The 26,656-nt window shown below is 39.4% G+C and overlaps 2 protein-coding genes across 2 annotated transcripts in view; both read left to right on the top strand.

Moving 5' to 3' along the window:
• LOC123335148 (disintegrin and metalloproteinase domain-containing protein 5) overlaps positions 1 to 21,434 on the top strand; it is a 29,797-nt gene extending 8,363 nt beyond the window's left edge. Inside the window, exons 5-6 of the mRNA XM_044948081.2 lie at positions 20,997 to 21,068; positions 21,267 to 21,434. Coding sequence (XP_044804016.2) covers positions 20,997 to 21,068; positions 21,267 to 21,434 — 240 coding nt within the window. The remainder of the gene's footprint in view (positions 1 to 20,996; positions 21,069 to 21,266) is intronic.
• A 768-nt stretch (positions 21,435 to 22,202) lies between these two features.
• LOC102404621 (disintegrin and metalloproteinase domain-containing protein 5) overlaps positions 22,203 to 26,656 on the top strand; it is a 109,204-nt gene continuing 104,750 nt past the window's right edge. The window contains exon 1 of the mRNA XM_025278224.3: positions 22,203 to 22,272. The gene's annotated coding sequence lies outside the window, so the exon portion shown is untranslated. The remainder of the gene's footprint in view (positions 22,273 to 26,656) is intronic.

The raw sequence follows: 26,656 nt of genomic DNA, 5'->3' as shown, positions 1-26,656 counted from the left end.
CGTTATTCTACCATTTGTTGCCTCCAGAGTGTTTTTGATCTCATTTATTACATTATTCATTATATATTGACTCTTTTTTATTTCTTCTAGGTCTTTGTTAGACCGTTCTTGCATCTTCTCAATCCTTGTCTCCAGGCTATTTATCTGTGATTCCATTTTGTTTTAAAGATTTTAGATCATTTTCACTATCATCATTTGAAATTCTTTATCAGGTAGATTCCCTCTCTCTTCCTCTTTTGTTTGGTTTGGTGGGTATTTATCCTGTTCTTTTACCTGCTGGGTATTCCTCTGTCTCTTGTTTATATTCCTGTATTTATATTTATATTATATATAAATATATAATATTTATATTCCTCTTTATATTCATCTCTATTCCTCTTCATCTTGTTTATATTGCTGTGTTTGGGGTGGCCTTTCTGTATTCTGGCAGTTTGTGGAGTTCTCTTTATTGTAGAGTTTCCTCGCTGCTGTGGGTGGGGTTGTACGGGTGGCTTGTCAAGGTTTCCTGGTTAGGGAAGCTCGTGTCGGTGTTCTGGTGGGTGGAGCTGGATTTCTTCTCTCTGGAGTGCAATAAAGTGTCCAGTAATGAGTTATGAGATGTTAATGGGTTTGGGGTGACTTTGGGCAGCCTGTATATTGAAGCTCAGGGCTATGTTCCTGTGTTGCTGGAGAATTTTCATGGTATGTCTTACTCTGGAACTTGTTGGCCCTTGGGTGGTACTTGGTTTCAGTGTAGGTATGGAGGTGTTTGATGAGCTCCTATTGATTAATGCTCCCTGGAGTCAGGAGTTCTCTGGTGTTCTCAGGATTTGGACTTAAGCCTCCTGCTTCTGGTTTTCAGTCTTATTTTTACAGTAGCCTAAAGACTTCTCCATCTATACCGCACCATTGATAAAACATCTAGGTTAAAGATGAAAAGTTTCTCCACAGTGAGGGACACCCAGAGAGGTTCATAGAGTTACATGGAGATGAGAAGAGGGAAGAGGGAGATAGAGGTGACCAGGATGAGATGAGGTGGAATCAATAGAGGAGAGAGCAAGCTAACCAGTAATCACTTCCTTATGTGCACTCCACAGTCTGGACTGCTCAGAGATGTTCACGGAGTTACACAGAGAAGAGAAAAGGGAGGAAGGAGACAGAGGTGGCTAGGAGGATAAAGCGGGGAATCAAAAGGAGAGAGACAGATCCAGCCAGTAATCAGTTCCCTAAGTGTTCTCCACTGTCCGGAACACAGAAAGAGATTCACAGAGTTGGGTAGAGAAGAGAAGGGGGAGGGAAGAGATAGAGGCAACTTGGTGGAGAAAAAGGAGTGTCCAAAGGGGGATAGAGCAGTCAAGCCAGTAATCTCGCTCCCAAGTAAAAATGGGTACTGAAGATTGGGTTCTTAAAGGTACAGATTGATAACAAATACCAAAAAGCAAAGATTAAAAGTCTAGTGTAGAGGTTGGGTTTTCAAAAATTCAATATTAAAGGAAAAAAAAGTCACAAAAATTATAATATATATATATGAATTTTGCTTTAAAAAATAGGGTCTCTTTTTTTCAAAGTAATAATAGGTTATAAAAATGAAAATTAGAGGAGTAATAGAGGACTTAAAAATAAAAAAAATTAAAGAATGATAGTAAAAGTAGTAAAAATATATCTAGGACTTTCTCTGGTGGTGTTGTGGGCAGTGTGGGGTCAGTTCATTTTCAGATATTTCCTTGATCCAGCTTATATTTCTCAAGATCTATAGGCCCCTTCCTATATGGTCAGTACTAACTACAGGGTTTTAATTTATTGCACCTGTCACTTCCAAGGAGGTTCCCTCGGTTTTAGTTTCTGTTTGCTGGTCTCTTCAGTGTCTGATTTCCGCCCTGACACAAGGAGGCAGTGGTGGACACTTTTTTAGGCTCACTTGTTCAGTCGTGCTGTGGGGAGGGAGGGATGCTGCAAACAAAAGCACTGGCGTGTGCTCGCAGTATCTCAGCCACATTGGGTTTGCCCCCGCTCAGAGCGTGTGTGCTTTCCCTGTCTACACTGCTTAGGCTCTAGGTTGCTCTGCTGGGAACTGTCTAAGGCCAGCCCTGGGTTGTATGCACTTCCCAGGTCTAAGCCGCTCAGGTTCAGGCACTCGGGTAGTCCTCAAAGGCGCAGACTTGCTTGGGCCAACATTTTGTGCCCTTCCCAGGTCCGAGAAGCTCAGGTGACCAGGTGTTTGGTGAGTGCGGTCTCTGCGACGTATCGCCTCCCCTGTCCCTGCCGCTCGGTTTTCTGGGTGTACAACCTGCTCACCTTCTCAGGCGGATGTTGACTGTCCAGAATCCTGAGAAGTCTTTTTTTTTTAAAATTTTTAAAATATAAATTTATTTATTTTAATTGGATGTTAATTACTTTACAATATTGTATTGGTTTTGCCATATATCAACATGAATCTGCCACAGGTATACACGTGTTCCCCATCCTGAACCCCCCTCCCTCCTCCCTCCCCGTACCATCCCTCTGGGTCGTCCCAGTGCACCAACCCCAAGCATCCAGTATAAGAAGCCTGCTTGCACTTTGGTAGATAATGCCTCTCTGGGGCTGCAATTGCCCCCTTCCAGCTCTGGCTGCCCTCACCTGCCTGTCACCGGAGGGTGATGGGCCGGCCTGCAGCTGGCTAGCTGTGCTCAGTCCTTTGTTCTGTGAGCGGGCCTGAAGGTGTCTTAGGTAACGGCTTTTCACGTGGTAGCTATCCCACAGCCTGGTTTGCTAGCCCAAGTTAGTTCCCTCAGATTGCCCTTGGAGCATTCAGGCCCAGTCCTTACTCTAAGCAGTGCAGCCCTCACCTCCCCGCCCAGCCGCCGCTTGCTAGTGGCAGATGCAAGCGTCTACGCTGCTTCTCCGCTGGGAGTTACTGTTGGGCACGTAATCTGTGGGTTTTAATTAATTACTTATTTTTCCTCCCGGTTATGTTGCCCTCTGTGGTTCCAAGGCTTGCCACAGACTTGGCAGTGAGAGTGTTTCCTGGTATTTGGAAACTTCTCTCTTTTTTAAGACTCCCTTCCCGGGAAGGAGCTCTGACCCTACCTCTTTTGTCTCTTTATCTTTTGTATTTTTTCCTACCTCCTTTCGAAGACAATGGGCTGCTTTTCTGGGTGCCTGATGTCCTCTGCCGGTGTTCAGAAGTTTTTTTATGAAATTTACTCAGCGTTCAAATGTTCTTTTGATGAATTTATGGGGGAGAAAGTGGTCTCCCTGTCCTATTCCTCCACCATCTTAGGACTGACCCCAGTTTTTTCTTTTTTTTGCATTTATAGTTTTAAATGATTTAATAATTGTCTTTAACTTGATTTCAATTATATAATGAAAATTTAAAAACCATTTCCTGTTAAATGTTTATTATTTTGATTTTACCATAAATGAATTCTTAAAAATTGTGACTATACCAAGTTTTTGTTAATTCATTTATTTTGTATTATAGGCGCACTTAATCGCTTTTTTAAAGTGAACTATCTTTTCATTTTTTAAAGCTTGCCTGCTAGTTTTCTTTCTTTCTTTTTTTTTTTTTCCAGAAGGGCTACATCCTCAATGGAAATGTAGATTAGAATTCCTCCAAACTCTCAAACCCCACATACAATAATATTTAATTTCCTTAGCTTAATTGGAAGAGTAGCCTACTACAAAACAAATACGCCACTTCTTTTAAGCAAAAAGAGAAAATGAGTTATCTGTTTTGTTCTCTAAGTTCTAGGTAAACAAGTTATATTTTGTTCAACTAACTTCAAGGTCAATGAAATGACAATTCTCGTAATGAGGATGCATGACTGTACTTCAGGTCTCATAGATTTAGGTTTTGAGTTTATACAACATAAGTGGTTAGTAGATTTTAAACTAGAAAGTTACATTTGACCCATATTGGTAGATTTGAGGGCAGCTGATGGAAGCAAGTCATACTTTTCTCTGGAGGAATGCAAGTTCAAGCAGGATTCCTACAGATGAATATCAGCCATATATGAGCTCAAAATTCATAAGAGATTTAACTACCATGTCAAGGGTTAGCAAAACAAAAAATCATACATTAGGCCCAGAAAACTTGTAGATATTAAAATTTTAAGATAAGTTATAAAATATATTTTTTCCCAGAAGGAAGTCACTGGTTCTGGAGAGGTAAATATGAGTCAGGAAAGCTGAGCTAACTCTTGGCAGAGGTCACAGAGATTGAAGTGTGTGACTCATTAAAGAACTGGAGGATTTTTTACCATGGCTAAGGTGACCAACACATACACTAAAATCATATTTCTATAAAATTACAAAGCAGTTCAAAGTAGGAGAGCAGAATTTTAAGCACAATTATCATACTGCTGCTATTGCTAAGTCACTTCAGTCATATCCGACTCTGTGTGACCCCATAGACGGCAGCCCACCAGGCTCCCCAGTCCCTGGGATTCTCCAGGCAAGAACACTGGAGTGGGTTGCCATTTCCTTCTCCAATGCATGAAAGTGAAAAGTCAAAGTGAAGTCGCTCAGTCGTGTCTGACTCTTAGTGACCCCATGGACTGCAGCCTACCAGGCTCCTCCGCCCATGGGATTTTTCAGGCAAGAGTACTGGAGTGGGGTGCCATTGCAAGGAAGGCAAAAAAGGGGAAGAAAAATGTTGTACATTAAGTATTGCATAAATATGGAACAAATTAAAAGCTAAGATTAAGATAAAATATTTCAAGTAAAATATGTAAATAACTATAGTAGATGTAGAGAGACTAAGTACTGCAGTTAAATCCAATGTTAAGGACTTCCCTGAAGGTCCAGTGGTTAGGAATCTACCTGCCAGTGCAGGGGACATGGGTTTGATCCCTGGTCTGGGAAGTTTCCACATGCTGTGGAGCAAACAAGCCCTTGTGTCCTGCAGCTACTGAGCCCACACTCTAGAGCCCGTGAGCTGCAACTACTGAAGCCCACGTGCCTAGAGACTGTGCTCCACAAGAGAAGCTACCACAATGTGAAGCCTGCACACTGCAGTGAGAGAGTAGCCTCCACTCACCATAACTAGAGAAAGCCCACACATAGCAACAAAGTCCCAATGCAGCCAATAAATAAAGAAAATCCAACCATAAGGTTTAATTAAAACAAAAGAACAGAGTAGGATGCAAGACATACATACACATAACACACACACATACATACATACATATACCCTCTGCTTACAACTGACATATCAAAAATAATATGATATGTCATGAAAGTAGAAGGCTGTAAAACTATACTGTAAAAAAAATTCTAAAATCAAAGACAAAGTAGACTTTAAGGTAAGTGTAAGTTGTCTCTTACTGTGTGGCATACCTCTCCAGCATTTAGTGGTTTAAACCAGTAATTGTTTATTTATTTGACTGGAAGCCCAGAGACCCTTTTGGACTTTTATCAGACCCTTTTATCTAATCTGGTGGCCTTTCATTAATACAGTGATCTTAAAACCTTTGTAGTCATCCTTTTTTTTTTTTCTTAAAATGGGATTACTTTTTAGCCACCTTTTTTTCCTCACACAGAAAATGTTCTTTATTACGATACAGCTAAAAAAGGTTTCAACAACTGCATTTAAGCAAAATATATGTTGCTATGTGGTTACCTGTGGCGGGTTTGAGAATTGACTGTGATCTTCATGAAGCCTGGTGGGGAGCTTGCAAAAGATCTCTTAGTGCCTTTTCTTGAAATAGCCCACCAGTGTGAAATTATTCACTTCTCAAACTGTTTCCTAATGAAAGAGTACAGAGTTTATTTTATTTGTTTAGCATAATATCCTAAACTTTCATCTATGTTGTAACATGTAGCATTATGTCCTTTTTTAAGGCTGCAAAATGTCCCATTATGTCCCCCTATACAATATTTTCTTTATCCAGTCACCTGTTAATAGACTTTTGACTTTCTTCCACTTATTTGCTATTGTGAGTAACAATGAAAGGAACACGCATGTGTAAATATCTCTTTTGAGATCTTTCTTCTTTAAAGGTTTGGTAAAATATGTTAGTGAATCTACTGCATCTTGGATTTTACTTTATTATGTGGCTTTTGATTACTGGTTCAATCTAATTATTCATTATTGATCTAGTCACATATTTAATATTTTTGTGTATTTCAGTCTTGATTGGTTAGGTTTCTAAGAATTTATCTTGGCTTTACCAATTAGCATGTACCTATACATAGTAGTTGCCGGGGTCCAGCCCCAGCTGATCCAGGGTATTCGAAGGAGAGATGGCGTAGGCGAGGGTCAGGAAACAACTGCTTAATTAAACGTTAATTAAGGATATAAAGAGTAATAGAATGAGGATAGCTCAGTAGGAAAATTCAGTGGAGAAAAGAGGCTGAGTAGCTTGGTTTACGCGGGGGACCAATAAAACTTCAAGACAAGAAGTATGCACCACTTAAGTAGGCCACAGGCGTCCTTCCGTTCTCCCGAAGGAGAGGAGACACTGAGGCCTCCCCAGTCGGATCTTAGAAGCCCAGGCATAATTAGTAAGCATGGTGGGTTCCGCGCTCCAGATGGAGACTCAACCAGAGTGAGAGAGAGAGAGACATGGGGAGACCAGTCTTTCGAGGAACTGATCCCAATTCTTTATTTTCCATGGTCTACTTTTATACACTGAGATGTTATGCAAAAGTCACGTGGGGTCAGCAGTCCTGACTTTTATCAAAGTCAGGTGCTTCATACAAAAGTATACAGAGGTCTTAGGGGTGTTACATCATCTTCTGGCCGGGGGGCCTGCTGACAATTTATGACCCTCTCCTTGTGACAGCGGTCAGTCAACCAGGACACTTATTTCTCCAGGGGTGATTATTCTTAAAACAGACACCACCCAAATAAAGTTACATTCCTATAGGGTGAGGATGTAGTGGGTTTTAGTTAAGGAAAGAATTTACTTAGCCTAAGGTCTAACGTGATTTATATCAAAGGTTAATACTTATTTCTTTTATATATTCATTAATGTGTGTAAGGGCAGGGGATATGGAGACTTAGCAACAAACATTGGCTCAACAAATGAAAAAACCCTTCACCAATACAATTTCTAATCAGCCCATTATACTTATACTAATAATTTTCTAACTTTTCTAAAGAACCTGTTTTTAGAAGGTTTAAAGCATCTCGTGCCTCTCACGGTTGGGAGGCTGTGAGCAATCACATGTGGCCGGACAAGCCTGTCAGGCAGGCTAGAGAACCTTCAGAGGAGTTTGTAGGTTAAAACACTCCTATCACGCCCAGGAATTATTATTAACTGGAGCTCTAAGTTAACTCCTTCTCCGAAAGAGGTGGTGGGGGACAGCCCCCCGTAAAGTCAGAGGTGTAGGTGAGAGCACAAAGTAGTAAAGTAGGCAGGCTCTGGTTATGGGGGTAGATGCTTGAGGATTTCCAGGGGGACTCCTGAGGCTCGATCCCGCCTTTGCGTATGTCAAGCCTCCTTCCTCATGACCTTTGCCATGGGCGGAGTGCCTCACGCCGGCCCCCAACAAGTAGTCTCTTAAAATCCTGTTTATTTTTGTGATATCCATTGTAATGTCTTCTTTTCATTTTTAATTTTAGTTTTCTGTATATTCACTTAAAATTTTTAAATTTTATATTGAAGTATGGTTGATTTTCAGTGTTATACTAGTTTTGGGTGTACAAAAAAGTGATTCAGTTATTTATATATATATATATATATACACACACACACACACACACACATGTATATATTAACACATACATTATATATATATATATGTATATTTATTTGTTTTCAGATTCTTGTCCCATATAGGTTATTATAAAATACTGAATATACTTCCCTGTGCTACATGGTAGGCCCTTATTGATTATCTATTTTAAATATAGTCAGTTTAGTTCAGTCCTTCAGTCATGTCCGACTTTTGCGACCCCATTAATTGCAGCATGCCAGGCCTCCCTGTCCATCACCAACTCCCGGAGTTCACTCAGACTCAAGTCCATTGAGTCAGTGATGCCATCCAGCCATTTCATCCTCTGTCGGCCCCTTCTCCTGCCACCAATCCCTCCCAGCATCAGAGTCTTTTCCAATGAGTCAACTCTTCGCATGAGGTGGCCAAAGTACTGGAGTTTCAGCTTTAGCATCATTCCTTCCAAAGAACGCCCAGGGCTGATCTCCTTTAGGATGGACTGGTTGGATCTCCTTGCAGTCCAAGGTACGCTCAAGAGTCTTCTCCAACACCACAGTTCAAAAGCATCAATTCTTCGGTGCTCAGCTTTCTTCACAGTCCAACTCTCACATCCATACATGACTACTGGAAAAACCATAGCCTTATTAGATGGACCTATGTTGGCAAAGTAATGTCTCTGCTTTTGAATATGCTATCTAGGTTGGTCATAACTTTCCTTCCAAGGAGTAAGCGTCTTTTAATTTCATGGCTGCAGTCACCATCTGCAGTGATTTTCGTGCCCACAAAAATAAAGTCTGACACTGTTTCCACCGTTTCCCCATCTTTTCCCATGAAGTGATGGGACCAGATGCCATGATCTTCGTTTTCTGAATGTTGAGCTTTAAGCCAACTTTTTCACTCTCCTCTTTCACTTTCATCAAGAGGCTGTTTAGTTCCTCTTCACTTTCTGCCATAAGGGTGGTGTCATCTGCATATCTGAGGTTATTGATATTTCTCCTGGTAATCTTGATTCCAGCTTGTGCTTCTTCCAGCCCAGCATTTCTCATGATGTACTCTGCATATAAGTTAAATAAGCAGGGTGACAATATACAGCCTTGATGTACTCCTTTTCCTATTTGGAACCAGTCTGTTGTTCCATGTCCAGTTCTAACTGTTGCTTCCTGACCTGCATATAGGTTTCTCAGGAGGAAGGTCAGGTGGTCTGGTATTCCCATCTCTTGAAGAATTTTCCACAGTTTATTGTGATCCACACAGTCAGAGGCTTTGGCACAGTCAATAAAGCAGAAATAGATGTTTTTCTGGAACTCTCTTGCTTTTTCGATGATCCAGAGGATGTTGGCAATTTGATCTCTGGCTCCTCTGCCTTTTCTAAAACCAGCTTGAATATCAGGAAGTTCACAGTTCACATATTGCTGAAGCCTGGCTTGGAGAATTTTGAGCATTCCTTTACTAGCATGTGAGATGAGCGCAATTGTGCGGTAGTTTGAGCATTCTTTGGCATTGCCTTTCTTTGGGAATGGAAAGAAAACTGACCTTTTCCAGTCCTGTGGCCACTGCTGAGTTTTCCAAATTTGCTGGCATATTGAGTGCAGCACTTTCACAGCATCATCTTTCAGTATTTGGAATAGCTCAACTGGAATTCCATCACTTCCACTAGCTTTGTTCGTAGTGATGCTTTCTAAGGCCCACTTGACCTCACATTCCAGGATGTCTGGCTCTAGGTGAGTAATCACACCATCGTGATTATCTGGGTTGTGAAGATCTTTTTTGTACAGTTCTTCTGTGTATTCTTGTCACCTCTTCTTAATATCTTCTGCTTCTGTTAGGTCCATACCATTTCTGTCCTTTATCGAGCCCATCTTTGCATGAAATGTTCCCTTGGTATCTCTGATTTTCTTGAAGAGATCTCTAGTCTTTCCCATTCTGTTGTTTTCCTCTATTTCTTTGCACTGATTGCTGAAGAAGACTTTCTTATCTCTCCTCGCTATTCTTTGGAACTCTGCATTCAGATGCTTATATCTTTCCTTTTCTCCTTTGCTTTTTGCTTCTCTTCTTTTCACAGCTACTTGTAAGGCCTCCCCAGACAGCCATTTTGCTTTTTTGCATTTCTTTTCCATGGGATGATCTTGATCCCTGTCTCCTGTACAATGTCATGAACCTCCGTCCATAGTTCATCAGGCACTCTATCTATCAGATCTAGTCCCTTAAATCTATTTCTCACCTCCATTGTATAATCATAAGGTGTTTGATTTAGGTCATACCTAAATGGTCTAGTGGTTTTCCCTACTTGCTTAAATTTACGTCTGAATTTGGCAATAAGGAGTTAATGATCTGAGCCACAGTCAGCTCCTGGTCTTGTTTTTGCTGACTCTATAGAGCTTCTCCAATCTTGGCTGCAAAGAATGTAATCAATTTGATTTTGGTCTTGACCATCTGGTGATGTCCTTGTATAGAGTCTTCTCTTGTGTTGTTGGAAGAGGGTGTTTGCTATGACCAGTGCGTTCTCTTGGCAAAACTCTATTAGCCTTTGCCCTGCTTCATTCCGTATTCCAAGGCCAAATTTTCCTGTTACTCCAGGTGTTTCTTGACTTCCTACTTTTGCATTCCAGTCCCCTATAATGAAAAGGACATCTTTTTTGGGTGTTAGTTCTAAAAGGTCTTGTAGGTCTTCACAGAACCGTTCAACTTCAGCTTCTTCAGCGTACTGGTTGGGGCATAGATTTGGATTACTGTGATATTGAATGGTTTGCCTTGGAAACAAAAATAGATCATTCTTTTGTTTTTGAGATTGCATCCAAGTACTGCATTTTGGACTCTTCTGTTGACCATGATGGCTACTCCATTTCTTCTAAGGGATTCTTGCCCAGAGTAGTAGATATAATGGTCATCTGAGTTAAATTCACCCATTCCAGTCCATTTTAGTTTAGTTTTTTTTTTTTTTTTAATTCTTGATGCCTCACATGATATCTGAGCATTTGAATTAGCTATCTCTAAGCAAGGTCCGATGCTATAAAAAGCAGTATTGCATAGGAACTTGGAATGTCAGGTCCATGAATCAAGGCAAATTGGAAGTGGTCAAACAGGAGATGGCAAGAGTGAAGCACCTGAATGCAGAGTTCCAAAGACTAGCAAGAAGAGATAAGAAAGCCCTCCTCAGTGATCAATGCAAAGAAATAGAGGAAAACAACAGAATGGAAAGACTAGAGATCTCTTCAAGCAAATTAGAGATACCAAGGGAACATTTCATGCAAAGATGGGCTCGATAAAGGACAGAAATGGTATGGACCTAACAGAAGCAGAAGATATTAAGAAGAGGTGACAAGAATACACAGAAGAACTATACAAAAAAGATCTTCACAACCCAGATAATCACGATGGTGTGATTACTCACCTAGAGCCAGACATCCTGGAATGTGAGGTCAAGTGGGCCTTAGAAAGCATCACTACGAACAAGGCTAGTGGAAGTGATGGAATTCCAGTTGAGCTATTCCAAATACTGAAAGATGATGCTGTGAAAGTGCTGCACTCAATATGCCAGCAAATTTGGAAAACTCAGCAGTGGCCACAGGACTGGAAAAGGTCAGTTTTCTTTCCATTCCCAAAGAAAGGCAATGCCAAAGAATGCTCAAACTACCGCACAATTGCGCTCATCTCACATGCTAGTAAAGGAATGCTCAAAATTCTCCAAGCCAGGCTTCAGCAATATGTGAACCGTGAACTTCCTGATGTTCATGCTGGTTTTAGAAAAGGCAGAGGAGCCAGAGATCAAATTGCCAACATCCTCTGGATCATCGAAAAAGCAAGAGAGTTCCAGAAAAACATCTATTTCTGCTTTATTGACTGTGCCAAAGCCTCTGACTGTGTGGATCACAATAAACAGTGGAAAATTCTTCAAGAGATGGGAATACCAGACCACCTGACCTTCCTCCTGAGAAACCTATATGCAGGTCAGGAAGCAACAGTTAGAACTGGACATGGAACAGCAGACTTTTTCCAAATAGGAAAAGGAGTACATCAAGGCTGTATATTGTCACCCTGCTTATTTAACTTATATGCAGAGTACATCATGAGAAATGCTGGGCTGGAAGAAGCACAAGCTGGAATCAAGATTACCAGGAGAAATATCAATAACCTCAGATATGCAGATGACACCACCCTTATGGCAGAAAGTGAAGAGGAACTAAACAGCCTCTTGATGAAAGTGAAAGAGGAGAGTGAAAAAGTTGGCTTAAAGCTCAACATTCAGAAAACGAAGATCATGGCATCTGGTCCCATCACTTCATGGGAAAAGATGGGGAAACGGTGGAAACAGTGTCAGACTTTATTTTTGTGGGCACGAAAATCACTGCAGATGGTGACTGCAGCCATGAAATTAAAAGATGCTTACTCCTTGGAAGGAAAGTTATGGCTAATCTAGACAGCATATTCAAAAGCAGAGACATTACTTTGCCAACAAAGGTCCGTCTAGTTAAGGCTATGGTTTTTCCAGTAGTCATGTATGGATGTGAGAGTTGGACTGTGAAGAAAGCTGAGCACTGAAGAATTGATGCTTTTGAACTGTGATGTTGGCGAAGACTCTTGAGCATCCCTTGGACTGCAAGGAGATCCAACCAGTCCATTCTGAAGGAGATCAGCCCTGGGCGTTCTTTGGAAGGAATGATGCTAAAGCTGAAACTCCAGTACTTTGGCCACCTCATATGAAGAGTTGACTCATTGGAAAAGACTCTGATGCTGGGAGGGATTGGGGGCAGGAGGAGAAGGGGACGATAGAGGATGAGATGGCTGGATGGCATCACTGAGTTGATGTACATGAGTTTGAGTGAACTCCAGGAGTTGGTGTTGGGCAGGGAGGCCTGGCGTGCTGTGATTCATGGGATTGCAAACAGTTGGACACGACTGAGCGACTGATCTGAACTCAACTGAAATGTTTCTAGACTTTACAGACTCCCTTTTACAGAGATAGTCCTTCACCATTAAAATTAGTTTAAGGCTTTGGGAGTGTCACCAGGTAGTGTCTTTGGGTAAATAGGGTTTGCAGTAAGACTCTATTTTTGTTGTGTGAGGCTACTGCCTGAGGGCTGAGGTCACATGGGTGGAGTGCTGGCTAAGAACAGTAGTATAGGATTCCTTGCTTAGTTCTCTGTCCAAGTGCGTCTATAGGATGGGCTCCACAGTTGCCTGGATTCTCTAGTCAGGCATCCTAGATGATCAGGACTGGTCTATACTCAGCAGTAGGCAGGTCTATGAATTAGCTTCCCTTACCTGGTGTGCTGGAGAAGACACTGGCACCCCACTCCAGTACTCTTGCCTGGAAAATCCCATGGATGAAGGAGCCTGGTGGGCTGCAGTCCATGGGGTCGCTAGGAGTCAGACACGACTGAGCGACTTCCCTTTCACTTTTCACTTTCAAGCATTGGAGAAGGAAATGGCAACCCACTCGAGTATTCTGGCCTGGAGAATCCCAGGGACGGGGGAGCCTGTTGGGCTGCCATCTATGGGGTCACACAGAGTCGGACACAACTGAAGCGACTTAGCAGCAGCAGCAGCAACCTGGTGTGCCAGCAGAATGAGCACCATGGCCTCCATGGCTCATGCTAGAGGACCTGAATCAGACAACACTTTACACTGAATTCCCTGGTCAAATAAGCCTGCCAGTTTTGTTCTGCAAAAGCAGAAAGATATAAGCTGTGTCCTCTGTTCAGTATTCCTATAATCAGTGTTAATGATATGTGCTACACAGCATCCTGTATACTCAGGTATGGTCCCTGAACTGAAGGCTATATTCAGAAGCGGACTGGGCTCTGAATTGGTTTCCCTGCCTGGGTGAAGTCCCTGTACAGGTTCCAGTTCCAATCAGCCTTTTGTCAGGGGATCAAATTAAGCAGAACTATGCAAAATGTTCACTGACCTGGTGGGCATTGTAATTGTGCAGATTGATAGGAGACTGGATGGGCTCTCTCCTCAAGGACTGTTCTAAACTGGAGTTGTAGGATGTGCTGTGCTGTGCTTAGTGGCTCAGTCATGTCTGACTCTTTGAGACCTCATGGACTATAGCCCACCAGACTCCTCTGTCCATGGACTATATCCCAACATGCTCCTCTGTCCATGGGGATTCTACAGGAAAGAATACTGAAGTGGGTTGCCATGCCCTCCTCCGGGGATCTTCCAAACCCAGGGATCGAATCCAGGTTTCCTCCATTGAGGGCAGTTTCTTTACCATCTGAGCCACCAGGGAAGCCCAGGAATACTGGAGTAGGTAGCCTATCCCTTCTCCAGAGGAACTTCCTGGCCCAGGATTCAAACTGGGGTCTCCTGCATTGCAGGTGGATTCTTTACCAGCTGAGCTACCTGGGAAGTTGCAGGATGGGCTACACAGATTCCCATATCTCCAGTTAGGTTTCCTCATCAGACTAGGTGAGGCTGTATTTCACTTCGGGTGGTGGTATAAATGAGTTCCTTGCCCAGTTAGGGCTGCAAAACAAGCCCTGGACTGGAAATTATATTTTTGGATCAAATAAGAAAGACTGTACTCTAACCTCCCTGGACACTCAGGGCCATTGCCTTGGCTCTGCAGGCAAGAGAGCCACTGGCTGGGCTCTCTGCTCAAGTACTACTGTAATTGGAGCTGCAGGGTAGGCTAGTGAGATTCCTAGAAGCTCTGGTTAGGTTTTTCTGTTGGCAGGGTTGGAGGTTGTTTTCAGCATTAAGCTGATCTGTGGATTAGCATTTTGCCCAGAGATATTTTATATTTGACATTACATATTATATATCATTAGATATGACATATAGATATTATATAATTTATGTATAGTTAATACTTATGGCACAAATATTATTTATTATTCCTGTTATATATTTAATTTTATTGAATAAATGTTAAGTTTCTTGAGCATAATAATGGTATAGTACACAAATAGCAGAAAGTTCTTATTCTTAAGAACTATTTGCTGAAGTGTTTTTACTTACTGTCATTTGTAATTCAACAAAATGAACAATGTATGCCCAGTTCCGCATCCACAGACAGGTAGAGGAAGGTATATAGAAAGAACAAATGGTAGCAAATATTAATAATAAATTAATCTAGGTGAAGGATATATGGATAGTCCTTGAATTTTAAATTTTTTCTAGATTGATTTTTTTCAGAATAAAAAGTAAGCACTATTTGTAAGAATTAATGAATCCTTAAAATAGGATATATGGAACAATGGACTTGTTCAAACTTGGGAAAGGAGTACAAGCCCATATACTGTCACCCCGCTTATTTAACTTCTATGCAAAGTACATATGCCAGACTGGATGCACCACAAGCTGGAATCAAGATTTCTGGGAGAAATATCAGCAACCTCAAATGCAGATGATACTACTCTAATGGCAGAAAGTGAAGAGGATCTAAAGAGACTCTTGATTAAGGTGGAAGAGGAGAGTGGAAAAGCTGGCTTAAAACTCAACGTTCAAAACACTAAGATCATGGCATCTGTTCCCATCATCTCATGGCAAATAGAAGGGGAAAAAGTGGAAAGAGAGACAGGTTTTATTTTCTCGGGCTCCAAAATCACTGTGGATGGTGACTGCGGCCATAAAATTAAAAGACACTTGCTCATTGGAAGGAAATCTATAACAAATCTAGACAGCATATTAAAAAGCACAAGCATCACTTTGGCAACAAAGGTCCATATAGTCAAAGCTATGGTGTTTCTAGTAGTCATGTACAGATGTGAGAGTTGGACCATAAAGAAGGCTGAGCACAAAAGAATTTATACTTTTGAATTGTGGTGTTGGAGAAGACTCTTGAGAGTACTTCAAGGGGATCAAGCCAGTCCATCCTAAAGGAAATCAACTCTGAATATTCATTGGAAAGACTGATGCTGAAGCTGAAGCTCTAATAGCTTGGTCATCTGATTCAAAGAGTCGACTCACTGGAAAAGACCCTGATGCTGGGAAAGATTGAAGGCAAAGGAAAAGAGGGCAACAAAGTATGAGATGGTTAAATAGCATGACCGACTCAATGGACACAAGTTTGAGCAAACTCCAGGAGACAGTGAAGGACAAGGAAGCCTGGAGTGCTGCAGTCCATAAGGTAGCAAACAGTCACCACAGCTTTAGTGACTGAACAACAACAACAGAAATGGGAGAATTTAATTGTATGTAAATCATATCTCAATAAATTTGATGTAAAATTTTGAGTTGGGTAACACTAAAAAACACATATGTCAAAAAACTGTATACCAACTTTATCACTATGTCATAAAGAAAGAAGAATGCAATATATGCATTATCAGCAGAAAGTGGTACTGACTTATTTATATAACCATATTTAGTATCTTCCTAGTAAGAGTTATATGCATTTTGGAAAAAAGAACTCTGGTGAATCCTCAAAATTTTTGATTGCCACTTGAGCCCTTTTTTATCTAGGTGAATCCAGTTGTTCAATATTTAAACTATCTGAATATAAAATACTGAAGGTATAACTTTGAACTCATATAGAACCTATCTGCTTAAAATATTACCTTATAGCAAAAATCAAAAGGAAATACCATGTGGGCATGAACAGGAAAAATAGAAAGCTATTAATTAGCTTCATTTATTACAATAATGGAATGGATTAAATATTTCCATTAATGTGCAAAGAATCTCAATTTAGATGACATTTGTGAGACAGCTTAAAAGTAGCACTGTTAGGTATAAAATATTTTTTAAAAGACTAGCAAATGTGTCAAGATTAGCTGTTAAAAAAAGAAAATCAGGATGATATTACTAACAGATAAAGTTTGGGATAGAACAATGCAAGTAGGAGAATGAAAGAAATATTTTATATTGAATGTTACAATTCAAATTAAAGATGAGTTTCTAATAATGAGCATTTAGTAATGAGTAAATTATGATTAAAGTATAAAAATAAAACTCTGATAGTAATCAGAAGAATCTAAGAAAAACTAGAGTGTGTGCATGTGTGTGTTAGGCTTTAACAGATAGACAGGAAGTAAATTTTAACATATAAAGATCAAATTATTTATCAGCTTGCTTTACTAAATACTTACTGTAAAAACCAATTTGCGAAAACTATCATAATATATTAAAACAATAGGGAATAAAAGAGGTAAGGGAAAACTAATACAACTTAAAAATTAAGTACAATTTTGAGTAATTTTTCAAGGGGAAAAACAAAACACAACTATAGTTGTTTCTTAAAATATTACCTTATAGCAAAAATTAGCTATTTAATGTTGTGCACTTCCCTGGTGGTTCAGACAGTAAATAAGCTGCCTGCAATGCAGGAGACCCAAGTTTGATCCCTAGGTTGGGAATATCTCCTGGAGAAGGAAATGGCAACCCACTTCAGTATTCTTGCCTGCAGAATCCTATGGACAGACGAACCTGGTAGACTACAGTCCATGGGATCTCAGAGTTGGACATGACTGAAGCGACTTAGCACATATAATATTTAAAAAATTTGGAGGATATGTATTAATCAAAAGAGGCTAAGTTGTGCTATGGTAAAAAAAAATCCTCCAAATCTTAATGGCTAGCCATAGTTTAATTTTCATTCATTCAATCCATGTCAACCATGCTTCTGGCTGACTCTCCAGACTAGAAAATGCTTAGATACTTTGGCATTTCTAGATTGATTGTTTCTTTTCCAATTGCCAAACCTGTCAGGCGAGTGTATGCTCCTTGGTTCTTTATCTCGTCACAACAATGATTTGGAGCGACGGACATTAAAGCCCTCGGTATGTCACAGCTCTCAGGTCTCAGAACAAACCATGTCATAGCTCTTAGACAAATCAGTGTTACAGCTCTATTTTATTTAGAAGATAGCAGGAGAATCCATCCTTGAAGAAGAGAAGAGAGTGGAGGAGCACATCAGTGTGCGTGGTGGTGGTGGTGGGGTGGGGGGGGGGAGAGAGAGACAGAAAGAGCATGGGCACGCGGGAGAGAGAGAAAGAGAAAGAGCATACTCACGCGGCGTGGGGGGCGGGGTGGCGGGGAGGTGAGGTAGAGGGGGAGAGAGAGAGAGCGAGAGCGCTTGGCTCCTCCTTTTATATGTTTTCTTCCCCCTGGGCCTGCTCTATGCAAATGGGGCTCAGCGAGGAGCGCTGTTCTACTTGAAGTCCTCACTCCAGTCCTCGGACCTTTCTTTGACCTTCTTTTGTTCTATTTTCGCGGGCTTTTCCCTTCCTTGTCTTTTAGCTACTGCCATTTTGGACTCCTTTTCCTTATTCTATCTACCTAACAAACCCATAGAAGTGCCAATTAGAGAGATGTGAGCTACATTAAGGAAATGCTTCTCAGAAGTGACCTGCATCACTTTTGCCTTCATTGTCTTGGCCAAAGTGAATTGGCTGGCTGTGCTTGTCTTTAAAAGAAGGGTTCTTGAATTAAATACTACACTTGCTCTTAGCCAAAAGGAACATGAAATTGGACAAACTTCGGAAGATGGTGAGGGACAGGTAAGCCTGGTGTGCTGCAATCCATAAGGTTGCAAAGAGGTGGACATGACTGGGAGACTAAACAACAGCTTGAGTTAAAAGAGAACTGAATATTGGTAAACAGGGATAATGCCTGTCGCAGAGGATAGCATCAAAGCTAAACAGTGAGGAAATTCATACTCTTAAATAGTTTCTATTAGAAAAATAAGAATGAAAAAATTTGAATGAAGCTTTCAATTTGAACTTTTAAAGTTGTTTGAAGTTGTTGAAAAGATAAATAGGCAGAAAGTGTGATTAAGCGAAAAGACAGAAAACATGCTATGGTATTAAAAAGGACTAAGATGTGGCCTTTGGGGGAGATTAAAACAAACAAATGAAAATTTCACAAATTCTCCAATGGAGATAAGAATTTAAATCTTCATATTGTACATCCTGATAGTTCATATGGTAAAGACCCCTTTACAATGCAATGCAGGAGACCCCTTTTCAATTCCTGGGTCGGGTTGATCCGCTGGAGAAGGGATAGGCTACCTGCTCCAGTATTCTTGGGCTTCCCTTGTGACTCAGCTGGTAAAGAACCAACCTGCAATGTGGGAGACATGGGTTCAGTCCCTGGATTGGGAAGATCCCCTGGAGAAGGGAAAGACTACCCACTCCAGTATTCTGGCCTGGAGAATTCCATGGACTGTATAGTCCATGGGGTTGTGATAGCTTACGGTGAATGATGTCGGATTCGTGATGTCCAAGGAAGATTTAGCTTTGGGACCAGGGACCAAGCTTTATCACTCAAGAGCTTTTGCATAGCAGAGTTTTATTAAAGTGAAAAGGGGACAAAGAAAGCTTCTGACACAGACATCAGAAGGATGATGGAGAGTTCCCCCCTCCCTTAGTCTAAGCAAGGGAGTTATATACTTTTTAAATTCAGTCAGTTCAGTTCAGTCGCTCAGTCGTGTCCAACTCTTTGTGACCCCATGAATCGCAGCACGCCTGCGACCCCATGAATCGCAGCACGCCAGGCCTCCCTGTCCATCACCAACTCCCGGAGTTCACTCAGACTCATTGCAATAAATCAGAAGAATGTTGCAAAGTTGTAAAAATTTTACTAGACCCACTCCCACAATTTACATTTTAAGATAACAGGATTAGACAGAAGGTTTTCAGGAAGTAGAAACTGTCCTCAAGCTGGATACATTGTTGTTATATAATCCTTAGTACAGAGTTTAAACTGAGTTGTTTGTTGTGTAATCATCAGGCTTAAAGAAAAAAATGTTTTATATGACTAAGACTAAGAAATGTAGAGAAAAAAAGACGTTTGTCCTTTCCTCCTTGAGAATTCCAGACCCCATCTCCTCTTCAGGGACCCCAGACTTCTTATCAACCAGCCTAGGAATTGACTCTCAGTCGCAGAGTTGGACTCGATTTTCACTTTCACATCACTTTCATTGAACATCTTAACACAATCAAACCCAGGTGGTGCTAGGGGTAAAGAACCCATCTGCCAATATAGGAGACATCAGAGATGCAGGTTCGATCCCTTGGTTGGGAAGATCTAGAGGAGGGCACTGGCAACCCACTACAGTTTCCTTGCTTGAAGAATCCCATGGACTGAGGAGGCTGGAGGGCTGCAGTCCATAGGGCTGCAAAGAGTCAGGCATGACTGAAGCAACTTAGCACAACATGCATGCATAAGTCAATTATATTTCAAGAAAATGAAAATATAAAGAATTTGGATCAATTTCCAATGTTAAATATAGATAATTTTAAAGGAGAGTTTTAAAAAAATGTTTTAGGAAAATATAATTCATAGGCGAATATAATTCTAGAGTGTAGAAACAAGCAACTTAATTTTAGGTAGTGCTTTAATATATAGTAAGCAACATTTATTTGCTCAATTTTGATAAAGTATGCATGCATACACACATGACCCATAAGGCCATATTTCTGAAAGCTACAAACTTCTAAACAAAATATTATATTAAGTTTGCTAGTATATTAATAAAATGTAATGGTTTATTCAAAGAATATAATAATGGCTTAATATTAAGTAATAATGAAGTGTATTGCATCAATATGTCAGAAGACAAAAATGATTATTTTGGTATGCTTCAGAAATGCTTTATATCAAAATTCAACTTTATTTTTAATAAGTTTTATAAATGGGAATATTTATAAGTGTCTCTCAACATAATCTAAAATATCCATCTTAAACTGGACACATTTAATGATGAAATATTTGAGAATTTCCAGTGAAAAATCATGAGCAAAGCTCACATTTCTGATATTCACCATTGTTTTTTAACATTTTCCTGGCATTTTTAAGCAGTTAGACATAGAAAGAGGTGTTTGGAATAAAGAAGCATTAAAAATACAAGTTACATGGTGATGTCAGAGGATGTATCCTAACATAATGTCCATGATCACTTTAATAGTAAACCTTTTATTAAAGATTTTCCCTCTTTATGCAAACATTTTTTAGTTCATGATTATATGTATTATTTTAGAAATAAGTACATTATGAAATAACACAAAAACTTTTATGATTCAATTTTCATGAACAATAAATAATGCCAAAAGTTAAGTGCGTTAAACATTATTTAAAACATTATTTACATGGGAACACATGTAAACTCATGGCTGATTCATGTCAATGTATGGCAAAAACTATTACAATATTGTAAAATAATTAGCCTCCCATTGAAATTTAAAAAATCATGTTATTATATATTTTTAGTTATCTATTATGTAAATAACATAGATTTGGGTAATTTATTCAAAGTATTATTCATGCATATGCAAAGTACCATTCATTTACATATATAAAGGTAAATAAGCATTTCATGGATTTCAGTTGGAATGTAACCTTCTGGTTACTTTAGTATATAGCATATTGTACATGTGTGGTATATTAATAGTATCCATTATTTTTAAATGATAATGTATCTTTTTCAGTTTGATTACATGGGCTCTGATATAAACATTGTAACACAGAAGATTATTCAGATCATTGGCCTTGTTAACACTGTAAGTTATTTAAACTATTTTTAAAATTTATTTTGTAAAAATATAGATAATATGAATTGATGTATGTAATATTTTGCCATACTTTTGAAAAGTTTCCACATTCAAAATATTGAATTAAATGTCTTAAATATTTATTTACAAAAATTTAATACAATGTTCAAATTTATATAAAAATTTTCATTTATTTTCTCCATTTAGATGTTTATCCAGTTAAAACTTACTGTTAGAATATCTTCCATAGAGGTTTGGTCAGATAAAAATAAAATTTCTATTGAAGGACCTCCTCATAATGTTTTATATAAATTTTTAACCTGGAAGTATGAATTTACCTCCCGACCTCATAATATTGCATACTTATTTGCGTGAGTATAGTATCTCATATTTCTATAAATAAAGAAATAACCTCAAATGATTTTATATATTAATTATGAAAAATAAACATTTACTTAATGTACACTGAGTTCTGTAAATTTGGTAGACACCATAGGATGAGCAAAAAATGTAGGTTAAAATCTTTGTCCTCAAGTAGCTAACCAACATAAAATTACCTGAAAAAAGTAGTTACATAAAAGTATTGAAATAACTAAAGGAGGTTAATTATGAGTGACATAATTTTGTTTTTTTACTTCTCTTGGCTTATAAACTTTTACTGTTATCTCTACATTCTTTTCTCTCATCTGATTAATTTTTGTGATTTTATTTTCTAAATCACATGAATATCTAGATTCTAATGCAGAGAAAACTTATTTATGCTTAGTAATAATAATATGCTTAGTAATACATTTAGTGAAAAGATAAATGAGGAAGTCACAGAAAATGAATTTTTAGGATCATAAATGTAGAGGGAACCTGCATAAAATTATAAGCATTAGTCAATGGTATTTTGCATAAATTATCATGCCTCATACTTCTTATTATTCTGTATACTTATCAGATTGAGAGTTTACAGATATGTATTGAAACATTCTTATCATTGAAAGTTTGAGAAAAATATATTCAAATAGTAAGATTCAGTGTAGCATGGTACTTAGGATATCATATTTGTTAAATAATGTTTGCTGCTATAAAAATTATTAATAATACTATTGAAAGGTAATTATAAAGAAAATTGTTATTTTTTAGCTTCAAGGAAAATCCTACTTTTATAGGAATCACAGTTCCTGGAGAAATATGTGGTAAGATTGCTGTTGGAGGAGTTGCTCTGGTATGTAATTACTAACAAGTTGGCTCTGATTATTCTCATGTTCCAAAATTTCTTAAATATTTCAAGGCATGACTATATATATTGCTAAGTTTGTTCATCCTTTCCAGTACTCTTGCCTGGAGAATCCCATGGATGGAGGAGCCTGGTAGGCTACAGTACATGGGGTCGCGAAGACTCAGACACGACTGAGCGACTTCCCTTTCACTTTTCACTTTCACGCATTGGAGAAGGAAATGGCAACCCACTCCAGAATTCTTGCCTGGAGAATTCCAGGGACGGGGGAGCCTGGTGGGCTGCCGTCTATGGGGTTGCACAGAGTCGGACACGACTGAAGTGACTTAGCAGTTAGCAGTTAATAGTGTTATTATTACTAATTAGGATCATAATTTAAATTAAACTGTATATAATTTCTTTAAAAATAAGAATATTTACAAACTGAACAGATTAAAATTTATTGCTTTAAAAAGCATTTGGCCTTTGTAAGTCTGTTTGTATTGAGCAGTGGTATGCTTGCTATGGAATGAGGTTCGTGACATTGTACAGGAGACAGGGATCAAGAGCATTCCCATAGAAAAGAAATGCAAAAAAGCAAAATGGCTGTCTGGGGAGGCCTTACAAGTAGCTGTGAAAAGAAGAGAAGTGAAAAGCAAAGGAGAAAAGGAAAGATATAAACATCTGAATGCAGAGTTCCAAAGAATAGCAAGAAGAGATAAGAAAGCCTTCTTCAGCTATCAATGCAAAGAAATAGAGGAAAACAACAGAATGGGAAAGACTAGGGATCTCTTCAAGAAAATCAGAGATACCAAGGAACATTTCATGCAAAGATGAGCTCGATAAAGGACAGAAATGGTATGGACCTAACAGAAGCAGAAGATATTATGAAGAGATGGCAAGAATACACAGAAGAACTGTACAAAAAAGATCTTCACGACCCAGATAATCACAATGGTGTGATCACTGACGTAGAGCCAGAGATCCTGGAATGTGAAGTCAAGTGGGCCTTAGAAAGCATCACTATGAACAAAGCTAGTGGAGGTGATGGAATTCCAGTTGAACTATTCCAAATCCTGAAAGATGATGCTGTGAAAGTGCTGCACTCAATATGCCAGCAAATTTGGAAAACTCAGCAGTGGCCACAGGACTGGAAAAGGTCAGTTTTCTTTCCATTCCCAAAGAAAGGCAATGCCAAAGAATGCTCAAACTACCGCACAATTGCGCTCATCTCACATGCTAGTAAAGGAATGCTCAAAATTCTCCAAGCCAGGCTTCAGCAATATGTGAACCGTGAACTTCCAGATGTTCAAGCTGGTTTTAGAAAAGACAGAGGAACCAGAGATCAAATTGCCAACATCCGCCGGATCATGGAAAAAGCAAGAGCGTTCCAGAAAAACATCTATTTCTGCTTTATTGGCTGTGCCAAAACCTTTGACTGCGTGGATCACAATAAACTGTGGAAAATTCTTCAAGAGATGGGAATACCAGACCACCTGATCTGCCCCTTGAGAAATTTGTGTGCAGGTCAGGAAGCAACAGTTAGAACTGGACATGGAACAACAGACTGGTTCCAAATAGGAAAAGGAGTACGTCAAGGCTGTATATTGTCACCCTGTTTATTTAACTTATATGCAGAGTACATCATGAGAAACGCTGGACTGGAAGAAACACAAACTGGAATCAAGATTGCCGGGAGAAATATCAATAACCTCAGATATGCAGATGACACCACCCTTAAGGCAGAAAGTGAAGAGGAACTAAACAGCCTCTTGATGAAAGTGAAAGAGGAGAGTGAAAAAGTTGGCTTAAAGCTCAACATTCAGAAAACGAAGATCATGGCATCCGGTCCCACCACTTCATGGGAAATAGATGGGGAAACAGTGGAAACAGTGTCAGACTTTATTTTTCTGGGCTCCAAAATCACTACAGATGTTGACTGCAGCCATGAAATTAAAAGACGCTTACTCTTTGGAAGGAAAGTTATGACCAACCTAGATAGAGTATTCAAAAGCAGAGACATTACTTTGCCAACAAAGGTTCGTCTAATCAGGGCTATGGTTTTTCCTGTGGTCATGTATGGATGTGAGAGTTGGACTGTGAAGAAGGCTGAGTGCCGAAGAATTGATGCTTTTGGACTGTGGTGTTGGAGAACTCTTAAGAGTCCCTTGGACTGCAAGGAGATCCAACCAGTCCATTCTGAAGGAGATCAACCCTGGGATTTCTTTGGAAGGAATGATGCTAAAGCTGAAACTCCAGTACTTTGGCCACCTCATGCGAAGTGTTGACTCATTGGAAGAGACTCTGATGCTGGGAGGGATTGGGGGTAGGAGGAGAAGGGGACGACAGAGGATGAGATGGCTGGATGGCATCACTGACTCGATGGACGTGCGTTTGAGTGAACTCCGGGAGCTGGTGATGGACAGGGAGGCCTGGCGTGCCGCGATTCATGGGGTCGCCAAGAGTCGCACACGACTGAGTGACTGATCTGATGCTTGGTTCAATATTTATTATAGAATCAATGCTACTTTAATTATTAAACATATTTTCCTCAAAATTAATGACCAGAAATATCAATAAAAATAAATATGAAATAAATATCAAAATATCTAATAAAATAATTTTCTTCAAAATTAATAATTTGTATACATTCATGTGCTTTTTAAAATTAAGTGACATTGATTATTTTTCTATTTCAGGGTAGCTTTTATTACTGTATTCAATTCTTTTTTATGTGTTTAGAGGAAGCAGGCGGTTGCTGGAAGGAACAGTCATCAGATATTCATAATCTGTTGTTTTCTGTTGAGTTTTATCCCTTTTACAGCAAGCTATATAAAAAGTAGCAACGGGAGCTAATTACAGTGCTCCAGAAAAATAAGGCTACACTGTGATTTTTATACCAACGCACTTATATATTTAGTTGACTTTTAGTAGCATGTACAGTACTCTTGCCTGGAAAATCCCATGGGTAGAGGAGCCTGGTAGGCTTCAGTCCATGGGGTCGCTGAGTCGGATACGACTGAGCGACTTCACTTTCACTTTTCACTTTCATGCATTGGAGAAGGAAATGGCAACCCACTCCAGTGTTCTAGCCTGGAGAATCCCAGGGACGGGGGGGCCTGGTGGGCTGCCATCTATGGGGTTGTATAGAGTCGGACACGACTGACGTGACTTAGCAGCACAGTGATTCAAACTTCCATCCACAGAACAGATTTAAAATCTGTACTGGTATGTACTTGCTACCACAATTAAAAAGACATATTGATTGATTAGATAAATCTAAAGCCAGTTCTGGAGCTTATTTATTAGCATAGCTAAAGAAGAATCAGGTATTTCCTAGGAATTTGTTTTTATTCTCAGTCTTTGCTCTTGGTCCCCTTTCACCAAAAGCCTGAGGAAAGGCCAATATTTCTGTTTTTGTGCCAGCACCATGCTATTCTGACTTCTGTAGCTTTTTTTTTTTTTTTTTTCTATAGTATGAAGTCAGGGAGCCTGATTCCTGCATCTCCATTTTTTCTTTCTCAAGATTGTTATTCAGGGTCTTTTGTATTTCCATAGAAATTGTATAATTTTTTATTATAGTTCTGTGGAAAATGCTTTTGGTAATTTGATAACAATTGTATCAAATCTGTAGACTGCCTTGGGTATTTTTTTTTTAATTTTATTTTATTTTTAAACTTTACAAAATTGTATTAGTTTTGCCAAATATCAAAATGAATCTGCCACAGGTATACATGTGTTCCCCATCCTGAACCCTCCTCCCTCCTCCCTCCCCATACCATCCCTCTGGGTCGTCCCAGTGCACTAGCCCCAAGCATCCAGTATCGTGCATTGAACCTGGACTGGCGACTCGTTTCATACATGATATTTTACATGTTTCAATGCCATTCTCCCAAATCTTCCCACCCTCTCCCTCTCCCACAGAGTCCATAAGACTGTTCTATACATCAGTGTCTCTTTTGCTGTCTCGTACACAGGGTTATTGTTACCATCTTTCTAAATTCCATATATATGCGTTAGTATACTGTATTGGTGTTTTTCTTTCTGGCTTACTTCACTTTGTATAATAGGCTCCAGTTTCATCTACCTCATTAGAACTGATTCAAATGTATTCTTTTTAATGGCTGAGTAATACTCCATTGTGTATATGTACCATAGCTTTCTTCTCCGTTCATCTGCTGATGGGCATCTAGGTTGCTTCCATGTCCTGGCTATTATAAACAGTGCTGCAATGAACATTGGGGTACATGTGTCTCTTTCCCTTTTGGTTTCCTCAGTCATTTGACAATATTGAGTATTCCAATCCAAGAGCATGTTATATCTTTTCATCTATTTATGTCATCTTTGATTTCTTTTCTCAGAATTTTTAGTTTTTGGAGTATAGGTCTTTTGT

The sequence above is a fragment of the Bubalus bubalis genome, chromosome 1 (assembly GCF_019923935.1).
Source record: "Bubalus bubalis isolate 160015118507 breed Murrah chromosome 1, NDDB_SH_1, whole genome shotgun sequence".
NCBI classification, from domain to species: Eukaryota; Metazoa; Chordata; class Mammalia; order Artiodactyla; family Bovidae; genus Bubalus; species Bubalus bubalis.
The sequence above is the reverse complement of the archived record's forward strand: the minus strand, read 5'-3'. Positions and strand labels throughout refer to the sequence as shown.